An 11,290-nucleotide genomic window follows, 5' to 3' on the forward strand; every position below is an offset into this window, starting at 1 on the left:
TAAAAACCAGCGTCCATTTTAGCAGCAAGTCCTAAGGGAAGGTCCAAGTGCTCGGCAGCCCTGAGCCATTGTCCAGTGCTACAGCACAGCAGTGTCCCAGAGAGAAAACAGATTTCCAGTGGGATGGGGAGTTGGCACCGGTGGCCAGAACCTGGCTGGATAGTCCCACCAGGAGTGAGTGCCCGAAGGAACAGAGAAAATACTTGGTCCCATTTTACTGGCCGAGGGAAAGCCAGACCACATTTAACAGCCATGGTTGGGAGGACACAGCACCAGGATCCATGGGCAGGGTGCCACCACCTCAGTGTCCATCCTCAGCCAGCACCTGGGGAATGGTCACCTGCAAGCAGGGAGTGGGGTAAGATGGGATGAGTGACTGCAGAGACTCCATATCCCTTCCTGGCGCCTTCTGACGTCCTCAGCCCAAGAAGATTCCCGTCCTGTCCATCCCATGCTGGTGCCCATGGCCTTAACCCAGGCACAGCCCAGCCCCAACAAGAAGTCCTGGTGCTTCCTGCAACTGGAGAAACAGCTGCAAACCAATGAGGAAACCTCTTCCCAAGCTCCAGAGTCTCAGGGACAGCAGAGCTTCCCAGTCACTCAAACCAGCAGTTGATGGGATCACCTCCAGTGTGGAGATGGCACTGTGGGTTCTGCCAGCCCAACAGCAGGCCCAGCATAAGGGACAAAGCATTCCTTAGAAACATCACACAGAATGGAGACATTCTTCTTTGCACCCACATTTCCTCAAGCCCTTCACTCATGGCATGACCTGTGTGTCCCAAGATGTGCTTGAGGGTCCCTCACCTCCTGTGGCCGCGGGAGAGGTAATCCCGGTTCAGGGAGCAGAGCTGCTGCTCCAGACGGAAGATGCGGAATGCCAGGTACGAGGACGACACCACCAGGAGACAGATGCTGGCAGCAGAGGAACAAGCCAAACACCCAGTTGAGACTGAGACCAACATTCCCAGAGTGCCCCCAGCTTCCCTGCACCCTCAGCAAACTTACAGCACGATGAAGATCTTCAGGAGCTGGTAGTCGGAGGGTCTCAGCTCTGCCACACAGCTCTGCTCCACCTCCAGCTCTTCCTCGGTATTTATTGCACTTTCTGAAAGCAAATCCAGATTCAGAGGCACAGCCACACTTGGCTGATGCTCCTGCTCTTCCAGCAACCAGGAAACATCAAATATTCCTCCTCCATGGGCTCAGACACTGCAGCCAGAAGATCCCAGCCCATCCCCAGGACTCCATCACTGACTCCCAGCCTAATCTGCAAGGCAGAATTCTCCTGCACAAGAGCAGAGGATGGATCACACTTCTATGGAGATTCACCTGAAACCAGTGGCTCCTCAGAGGTGAAGGAGCTTTCCTTGGCACTCAGGCTGCTGACAGAGGTCCGGTGGATGCACTGGTAGTTGGCATCAGGCAGAGACAGTGACAGCGAGGTAGGTGACACCTTCCTCCATTTGCCCTCGGGGACGATCACCTCCTGTGGGAACAGTCCTGGTGAGCCATGAATGAAACCAGCAGTGCCACGGATATGGTGGGGCCAAATTCAAACTCAAACCCTACAGCATCTCCACTTTCAAACCCACAGCACCAGCACATTCAAAACATCATCCTGACAGAGAGCTGATCTTCCATGACGGCTCCACAGGAATGCAGGCTCCTACTACCGTAGAAGGACCTGCCCACGCACCCCACACCTGCCCCAAATACCAGCTGCTGCCTCCTCCACCCCCTGAAGCTCAGGGCAGTCACCTGGAATTCTCCAGCATGCCCCAAATAGGGCAAAAATGTGCCCCCAAAAGACAAAAAAATCAAGCGGGTGGCAGCTGGCACAGAAAGGAGCTCCCCCAACAGAGAGTTCCGAGGGCTGGAGCTGCCACAGGGCTGCATCCCACTGAAGTACCACGAGATGCTGCCAAATCAGCCTGGCTCACTCCCAATTCTGCCCCTGAAATGAATCTTTAACCCCTGGCATATCACCAGACCATGGGTGATATCCCCCATCACCCTCTGGTGCATCCCACCTGTCACATCCTGCACCCAGCCCGAGGCTCAGGACCAGCAGCCATGGAGGACACCCTTCTCCAAAGGTGCAGCATGTGGCTCCCTGGATCATGCCATGGTTCAGCAGGTGTTTGCCTCTTCCATCCTACTCATCCCACAAATTTTTGGATAACTCAACCATGCTGCCAGCCTATTATCCACATTTCCAGCTGTGAACAGCATCAGCCATCAGGGTGATGGCATTTTCCACATGACTCTGAAGTTTTTCTGTCTATAAACAGAATCACTGTCTGTGCTCTTGACCCATCTGGGGATTAGGGTTCCAGAGGACAAGCTATGATGGCAGCAGGCGCATCCTTGCACCCTTTGACAGAAGAACCAACTCTCTCCTGACTCTGAGAGCAGCCATCAGACAGTGTCAAACCCAGCAAGGGGACCAGGCAGGCCCTTTTCACCCAGAGCATGAGGTCAGGGGGTCCCTTCTCTCCTAGAGCTGCCCTGACCCTCACCAGTGACACGGAGTCCGGCTCCTCTGACAGCTCCTTCAGACTCAAGCTCTTCTTACTGGAAACCTAGATGGGGGGGAAAGGATCAGGCATTACAGTGCCACCTCTCCCTGCTTCAGCCTCAGCCAGAAAATGGAATTTGGGCTTTTCTGCTGAGACTGTGAATAGCAGCTGCTAGAACTTACAATCACAGGGATTTGGGGCACGAGGAAAGAGCACTGCATCGCTGCTTCCCATCACCAAAAACCTGGTGGGGCCATGGTTGAGCCAAGGGCTTCCATGGACAGGATAAAACATCAAGGGGTGAAAAAAAAAAAAAAGGGCACATCTGGGCAGAGCCCAGCACATTTCAAAGAATAAATCCCCCAGTTTGGCAACAGGGCTTAATCACCCAAATCGTTGCCCTGGCACAACTGGCACACATCCTCCTGGGCAGGGCCGGGCTCCTGCACAGCTTCCCATGTGCTCCAAAGTCAGGGGGAAGAGGTCTCCACAGTCATCCTAACTCCAGCTCAAGGTCTGATGGATGTCTTCCCTCACTTAATTTAAATTCCTGTTTAATTTTGTACCATTTTTCCTCACCTTAAAACTTTAGATCTGGGCAAAAGGCAACAATGTGCAGAGTGGCAGAACTAGTATTACCACCAGATTATAAATAATTCATACCCACGCCCTGAGAGAGAGCAGAAACTCAGAGCTCTGCCTCATCCATGACCCAGAAAAGCCCATGGGTACAGGACGTGCCCAAGGCATGGCTTCTGCCCCTCTTCCCATCCCTTGCTGCAGTGAGGATGCTGGGAATTGGAGAGGGCTTTGGGAGCAGCCCAAAGCCTTGGAGGCAGTGATGAAGAGCTGTGCTCAGCCCAAAGGGCAGGTGCAGAGCCTCAGGGCCATGGACCCACAGTGGGGGTACCTGCAGGTGGGTACAGACTCTCCTCAGGACATCATAGACGCTGTCACGAGAGATGAGGGATACGAAGATGTACTGCAAGAGAAAGAGATGAGCTGTTCAGAGAGATTCCCCCCATCCTGAGTCGTTCTCCACATGCAGGGACAGGCAGAGACATCATGCCCTTGAATCTCCCCCTTTTCAGGAGCCACATCTTCCCCACAGGCATTTCCCTGCAGAGCTTCCCTGCTGTTATTTTTGCAACCTGCTAAAACCTGGACCAGATTTTTTTGGGGCCAGTCTTGCTCAGTTGCTCTTCCTACAGCTTTCCCAAGCTCAACCCAGAGGGACACGGCAGTAAATGGGGCCAGGACCTACAGAAAACATCCCCAGGGATGGAAGGGACACAGGGCCACACTCACCCTGCCTAACACAGAGCCCCTGGCTGATGTGCAGGGCAGCCACACATGGCTTTGAATGCCCAAATCCTGCCCTATGCCACTCCCTGCTGAAACCCACCTCCCAAATTCCGCAGGAATAACTGCCTCCCAAAATCCTGCAGGAACAACCCCCTCCCTGGCAGGGACAGGCAACACACAGTGCTGGCAGCAGCACCTAGGCAGGAGAGGACTTGGACACACTGCATCAGCTCAGCCAACAACATCCAACAGGATTTAAAAGCTGGAAATGCAGCCCTGTATCCAAGTTTTCCACCAGCTCTGGCTGAATTCCAGCCCAAACCCTTTCCCTGCTTGTGTTTAAGGAGTTTAAAGGTTTTACGTGAGCCTGGCAGGGATTTGTCAGGCTCGGCCGAGTTTCACTTGGGCTTTGCTTCGTCCAGGAACAAAGTGAAATTCAGGAACAAAAGCAAAGCTGTGGTGTTTGCCCTGGCTGGCAGCCAGCACAGAGAGCAGCACTCACTTCCTAACCAGGGATGGAATAGCATTGTTCACTGCTCTAAAACCACATCCAGTTTGGACCTGGGCATCTGCTGGGTGCTGGTGTTACCTTTCTGCTGGCAGTGGTGGTGATGGCCAGGCCATTGGGCAGCAGCCGAGCCGTCTTGTGCTTCTTTATCAGCTGTACAGACACCACTGGGATCACAACCTGCAGGGCAGGAACACAGGGATGGACACAGCACAAGCATCATCCAGCCAGCCTCCCTAAGATCCACCAGGAGAGCCCCCCGTGCAAGCCCAAGGAGGGTGAAAAATAAGGCAGGATGTTATTTCTGGCAGGGTAACTTTGCTGAAACCTTGAGCTTCCTTCAGATATTTGTTTAAAGCATCACATATAAATAATTCAGTCTTTCAGCCCAGTTTTAAAGGAAGTCATCTCATCCCAAGATCCCCGTCAGCCACAAGACTAATGGGGAAACGTCAGATTGTAAATCAAGAAGAAAAGCCAAGAGAGATTCAAATCCCGCCCCCCCTAAAACCTTTGATCTTCCTTCAAGCATCATTGCAGCTAGAAGGAGGTTTTGCATCAGGGAATTTTAAACCATACCAAATATTTGGTTTCCCCAGGCTGATGCCATGGGTCATCAGAGGGGGAGGCACTGCCGTGCTGGGGATTTTGGTGATATTTGGGTGCAGGAGGGGATAAACTGTGGTTATAAGCCCTGAGGGACCAGTGTGGGCTGGTGCCCACATTACCTTAATGTCCTTCCCAAAAAGGTTTGCGTAGAAGCAGAGCCAGTTGGGGGAGATGTAAAGCCTTCCTTGGATGAGGATGTCTCTCTGGAGCGCGCAGGAGCAAACTGCAAGGCAGAGAGAGAGTCGTGGCAATCCCTGTGCTGGAACCTGCCCCCTCTGTGCCCATCCCTCACCCTGCCACTCACCTTTCAGCACACTCTCCTCCGTGGGGATGTCCTTGAACAGCTTGTGGTACTGGGAGTTGTACTTGCTAGCAGCCTGAAAGCAAAGCAGAACAAAGTTATCCGGTGACCTTGCCGATAAGGAGACCCAAAAATCCCTCTCCTGCAAGAAAACCTCCCTCTGTCCGCACCCGGGAGCGGCGCAGGGGGGTCCCAGCAGGCTGGAGACAGGAGCCCCGACGGATGAGAGGAAGGTTGGATGATCCAGCACGCGGCGAAGGCTGTGCCATCCTCCCAGATGAACATTTCCCTTAATATCTATGGAGGCAGCTAAGCCTCAGTGAGGAGCCTGTTCTCTGCCAGGCTCATCTGCAGGCAGTTGATTTTGCCCAGCGGTTTCTCTCCTCCTCCTCTTCCCTTATCCGGGACACGGTGACAACACTTGCTTTGCGCCCATCGCGCCGCGCCATCCAGCTATTTATATTCCCTTCAAAGCCTGCCGGCAGCGCGGCGGGAGGCTCAGCAGGTTGGCCCTGAAATGCTCCTGCGCTGAAGGTAAAGCTCTGAATGCTCCCATAAATCCACTCAACTGGTCCTGTAAGGCAGCTTTGTGCCCCCTGCCCTCGGGATGCTCCCCAGGGATATGGCTGCCGCACCCCGAATTCCCAGGGAGGAGCTGCTTTGCCAGGATGCAGAGAAAGCTGGCACAGCAAGGCTGGTTTGTGGCAGCCAAACAAGCAGAGCCCTCCTGCCCACAGGTACAAGGTCACCTTTGTTCTGTGCACCTTGTCACTGGATGAGCTGGGCCCTAAGAGGATCAAGGCTCAGTTGGCTCAGACACCTCCCAGAGGGATGCCGGGATGGTGGGGGTGCCAGTGAGAGCATTCCAGGAGAACATGGAGGGCATTGCCACCAAGAAACACCTCCTGGCCCCAGCACAAATCCACTGCAGGTCCTGTCACCGTCCCAGATGCCTCTGAGGAAATGGAAAAATGTTCTTCTCCTCCATTTTCTTCACAGGAAAAGGCAAAATGCCACTTCCTGTCTCTCCTTCCTCTTCCAGAGCACTTCTTATCTGTAGGTGGACCAAAACCATCTCGTTTGGGCATGATTTGAACAACCAAAAAGGTTCAAATGGGACAGAAATTTAAGTCCTCTCAGTCAACATTTCCACTTTCTCCTTTGCTCTAGATGGAAATCCTGGAAGCATTTGCAAGGCAGAGCATGGGCCACACAAAACCATCACCAGGTCTCCTGAAATTAAATGCTGGAGGCTCTGCCCCACATCAGCAGCTTCCTCTGGCTCCTTCAAGCCCACACCTGAGAGCTCCTCCTGGGGCAATAGGCACACACCAGCCCGGTCATTCCCAAAGCCAAAGGCTTACCACTTCCCGGTGGCATTTCTTGATGTCCTCATCCTTGAGGGTTTCGTTCAGGCGGAGGCTGGAAGGAAAAATGGTTATCACCAGGTAAGCAAAGAGCCACAGGTCTCTCACCTGCTCCCTAAAACATGTGTGCTGCAATATGGGACATGGAAAAATGTTAAGGACTGGAGAGAGACCCCATGAAGCCACATTTTGGGGGTCTCCATGATTTATGCTGAGGCTCAGTACTGGCAATTGAGGGCTGATCTCTGATGAAAGCCAGTGAAGGCACCAGGACCAAGGTACTTCACACACACCCCAGTTCCCTGACCTGGAAGCAGTTTGAGACAGGCTGAGAGCTGGAAATGTGCAGCTTTGGCTGGGACAAGGATTCCCAAGGGAAAGCTGAGGCAGGAATTTGGGAATGTGCTGAGCAGGAGCTCTGGCCATGCACAGGGACATCCACTCGTGTCTATCCCATGGACAGATGAAAGGACAAACCATGGAGAAAGCAATATCCTACCAACAACCTCAGCAGTGGGAATATCATCCCCTTCCCCAAACCCCTTTCACTTCTCTGCTTTTATACCCACAATATTTCAGGGAGAACACAAAGTTGGCCCCCCTTGTGCTCTGCCCCAGTTGGCAGGCAGTATTCAGGGCTCGAAGGCAGGAATGCCACAGCAGGATGGAAAAGAGAGAATACTCAACCACAGACAGACCCCGGCATGCTGCTCCTCACCTGCCATCGAAGGAATCCAAACTCTTCTGCTTCTGGAACACCTCCAGCTTCTCACGACTGTGCCTGGGCTCAGGGCTCTTCAGGGGAGCTGCCTTCTCATGCATCGGCGTGGCACTGCAAGGAGACACCTGTCAGCCCCCTAGGGAAAGGGGAAAAGGGGCCTGGAGCTGTAAATCTGTTCCCTTCAATCCCAGCCTGCACACAGACGTCAGAATCTGCTGCTCAAGGACAGCAAGAATATTTCTGCTATTTCTCAAGTCACGTGGAGAGAAAAAAAAAAAGGTCATTTTTCTGCCAGGGACTCCCCAGCGCTCACAACAGAGCAGCCAGATTGCTGTGGCTCCCTGGGATAACACCCTCCAAAGCACAGACTATCCTGAAAGGCTGGAGGTTGGGATGGAAAAAACCACAGGTCTGTGAAACTCCTTGGGGGGATGGATTTCAGCCAGAGTCTGCTCCTCTTGGTCAGTAAAACATCATCTTCCCAGGGCAGAGCCATCAGCAGGCATATTAGAGCCGGTTATTTACCATCAGGAATGTTATCAGAGGTGCTTATCAGCCACGGCAGGCAAAGTAAACACGGGCCCAGTGCCACGGGGAGGTTATCACCTGGCAGGCCACAAAGGTGACACTTTCACCCTGGCAAACCACCACCAGAGATAGCTGTGGCACTGGCAGCCAAGCAGAGCACGATCCCAGGGGACCGGTGGCATGGCAGAGCCAGCAAACAGCCACATGCAGCCACAAACAGACGCATGGAGAGGGAATGACTCCAGGGCAAGCACTCAGCTCACTAGGCAGGGGGTGAGTTGGAGCAGGTGGGGCACCAGCAGGACAGGATGAGCACCAGCAGTGGGACAGGCGCAGGGCTGGAGTGCAGCCCGGTGCTGCGGGGATGGTGCTGTGACACTGCGGCACAGCCCACACCGAGGAGCCAACCAAACCTCCTACAGCCCGAGAGCGGCTCCCTCACCAACCTGTCCTGCCCTACACACATCCTACTCCTTGGAGCTCCTCGGAAAGAAAACCCATGGCAATAATCCCCCAGCTCAGCAAGGGCCAGGATAGGGGAGCTGGATGCCAGCAGCTGGATCCCAAATGGGCTGAGAGCTGTCACACTGTGAACTCCCACATCCCCACAGCCTCAGAGCCCTGATGAAAACACTGTCCAGGTGCAGTGGAGCCCGGCTGACTCCCAGCTGGAGGCACTGGGAATGCTCCCACAACAGCTAACACGTATGTGGGGGCACAGGAGAACCAAACAGAAGTCACTGGTGCCATGTGGTTGGCCACAGCTCCTGGATCCCCACAGCCACTGTTGGCAAAGACTTGCCTGCACAGCCCTGGAGTCTGAGCACTGCAGGGATGGGATGGACACACTGAGGTTGTGGGTTTTTAGGAGCTCAGGTCAAAGGATGTGTAAGGAAGGGAAAGGAGACCTTACTGACAAGAAGCACCAAAATAACACCCCCTGGCATGGCACTAAAAGGTGTTTTCCCTTGCCTGACTCCTCAGGTATCCTCTGCCAGGGGATGCCATGCTGCCCTGAAGCTGAAACTCCTATCATGGAGGCACCAAAGTCCTCATCTGCCCTTCTCCCATGCTGGAAAAGTGGCTCTGACCCGATCTGGAGCCTCCTTGTCCAGAGCTCAGCACTCTCTGGCTTCCCTCACGTCATCCCTTAAATCCCCAAACGCCTGCACTGCTTAATCCGGTGAGCGGATTTATCCCTAACCAGCACTGACACCGAGGGGCACCACACAGGGATTGGGGAGAGGCAAAGGCACCAGAACCCCTTTGAGGTCACCAAACACACAGAAATTCCCTAAAATGAGAAAAAACACAGGCTGGAAAGCACTTGGGAGTGCTGTATCCTTGTTTTCTCTCCCTCTCATGGCCACCATCAGGGACAACTCCTGGGTAAGATGGTCCTGGACACAGTGCTGGCAGTAGGATGCTCCAGGGATAGTCTGTGGACTGTGATGAGCATCCTCAGCCCCAGCAGGGACATTGCAGGAGCTGCTTTGTCTCCTCTGTCCAGATCTTGCTCCATTCTGGCTTCTAAATGCATGAGAGATATACATCCAGAGTTTGGGAGCACAGGATAAGGCTGGGCTCCAGGCACAGGGAGGTTTCCCTACCAAGAGGTGCTTCCAGTGCCAGCACAGTGATGAAAATACTTTCTAGCAGCTCATCCTGTCACCCTCCTCAAATAATTTGTCCAGCAAGAAACTGCTCCTGAGACAAACTCACTATCCCAAGTGTCCCAAAATACAAGTGGAACAAAAACAGTCCGAGTTCAGAGCTCCTAAGAGGAGGTAGAGAGGGTGGGTGTAGAAGTTCTCAGCAAAGTGAAAACAATCCAGCGACCTGATGCCCCCTCGCCCATTCCTGATACCCCCCCACCCGGCACCCCGAGCCCTCAGGTTTTGCCAGTAAAACCCGGTGCTTCTCCCTCCCACGGGATCGCCGTCTCTCCTTACGCGGCGCTGGGATCCAGCCTGGAAAAGGTCCGGCGCGAGCCCCTCCGTCGGCGAGCGATTTTCGCTGGATCCCTGCTCCGCTGCCGGAGAAGAGCGCGGCGGAGGCCGGAGCGAAGCAGGCAGGGTTCCCGCCTCCCAGCAAACCCCAGGGGGCTCAGAGGCGGAGGGAGGCACCGGCGGGCGGGCGGCCGCGGCCCGAGGGAGCCCTGGCGGGATTCGGCGAGCTGCCCTTGGTCCTGGCGTCCAAGGTCATTTCAGTCCCGCGTGTCGGAGCTGGAGCGGAGCCACCCCGGGATGCTGGAGGGGAACGGCCGGAGCCGAGCGGCGCTGGCAGGAGAGAATGAGGCGCGACGTCAGGGCCGGAGGGAGCCCCGCACGTCCCTCCCGCGATGTCCCCGGTGTTCCCTGCCCCAGGAACCGGGGGGTCACGGCCGGGGCAGTGCCGAGACCCCAGTGCTGGGATGTCCGCAGAGCCCGTGGCGCTGAGTCTCCGCGGGAGCCGCTCCGAGCGCCCCGCGGCACGGACGGAACACGGAGCGCGGCGGGAGGTGACCCCCGGCCTGCGGGGCTGTGCGGGGCACGGTGGGACCGCGGGTCTCGCCCACCGGGCCAGCCCCAGCGCGGATCCCATCCCCGCCCGCGCTCGGAGCTCCTCAGGCGAAGCCGGCGGGTCCCCGGTAGGCAGCGGCGGGACTCCATCCCGGCCCGGCCCGTCTCTTCAGGGAATGGGCGAAGGGCTGTCGGTGTTTCCGCGCTCCCCTCAGCGCGGCGCCGCCGGCCGGGACAGGCCGAGGGGTAGCAGCAGCTCCACGGCGGCAGCGGGAGGAACGCGCCCCCGGCACCCTCCGGCACCGAACCCCTTCCCGGTCCCAGTCCCCCTCAGTCCCGGGTGCCCCCCGAGGCCCCGGAGCCCCCCGAGGCCCCCCAGTACCTGTGCGCGGCCCCGCGCCGCCGTCATGCCCCGCGCGCCCCGGCCTCCTCGCGCCGCCACGCAGCCCGCCCATTGGCCGCCCGCCGCCGCGCCCCGCCCCCTCCCGCCTGCCCATTGGCCGCCCGCAGCCCAGCCCCGCCCCCGCCACACCGAGCGCCGCCTCCCGCCCCCACAGGCCCCGCCCAAACCGTGAGGGCCGGAGCCTGGCGGGTCCCGGCCCTTAAAGGGGCCGCGCTCCAGCTTCTTAAAGGGGCCGCGCGGCGGGCAAGCGCCGGGGATCCCCCGCCCCGGGCGGGGCACAGGCCACGTGGGGAGCGACTCGTGCTCCCGGGAGAAACCGGCTGGAGTGAACCTGGCTCTCTCCTCCGAGCGTGGAAACACCAACTCCCACAGACCACCCCCCAAATCTCTGTAGAACACCCAGCCCTACTGACTCCGCGTTAGGCCCCCTCTCCACTCCAAGAGATGCCTCCAGCCCAGCTGATCTCTCCTTTGAACCCCAAATCTCTGTAGAGCCCCTCCAAGCACCCCCTAACCCTAGCAAAC

The 11,290-nt window shown here is 56.5% G+C and overlaps 1 protein-coding gene across 2 annotated transcripts; it reads right to left on the minus strand.

The window, feature by feature from the left end:
- Positions 1 to 10,815, minus strand: GRAMD2A (GRAM domain containing 2A). Of its 2 annotated transcripts, XM_056499565.1 has the most exons (13): positions 10,745 to 10,815; positions 9,814 to 10,140; positions 7,331 to 7,444; positions 6,610 to 6,667; positions 5,249 to 5,321; positions 5,064 to 5,167; positions 4,417 to 4,515; positions 3,433 to 3,504; positions 2,523 to 2,585; positions 1,333 to 1,489; positions 1,009 to 1,108; positions 808 to 915; positions 1 to 340 (listed from the first exon to the last, which is right to left on the minus strand). In XM_056499565.1, exons 3-13 carry the CDS (start codon positions 7,432 to 7,434, stop codon positions 337 to 339), a joined length of 942 nt encoding a protein of 313 aa, XP_056355540.1. In that variant the 5' UTR covers positions 7,435 to 7,444; positions 9,814 to 10,140; positions 10,745 to 10,815; the 3' UTR covers positions 1 to 336. The 2 variants fall into 2 exon arrangements, with proteins under 2 accessions (XP_056355540.1, XP_056355539.1); XM_056499564.1 differs by having other exon boundaries at positions 1 to 915.
- Positions 10,816 to 11,290: the final 475 nt, after the last annotated feature.

Source organism: Oenanthe melanoleuca, chromosome 10 (genome assembly GCF_029582105.1).
Source record: "Oenanthe melanoleuca isolate GR-GAL-2019-014 chromosome 10, OMel1.0, whole genome shotgun sequence".
NCBI lineage: Eukaryota > Metazoa > Chordata > Aves > Passeriformes > Muscicapidae > Oenanthe > Oenanthe melanoleuca.

Coding starts and splice junctions, on each gene's coding strand:
- GRAMD2A (XM_056499565.1), bottom strand. CDS start 7,434: ATGCATGAGAAGGCAGCTCCCCTGAAGAGCCCTGAGCCCAGGCACAGT. Junction 6,668..7,330: donor TTGGATTCCTTCGATGGCAG/GTGAGGAGCAGC, acceptor TTTTCCTTCCAG/CCTCCGCCTGAACGAAACCC. Junction 1,109..1,332: donor TGAGGAGCCACTGGTTTCAG/GTGAATCTCCAT, acceptor ATTTGCTTTCAG/AAAGTGCAATAAATACCGAG.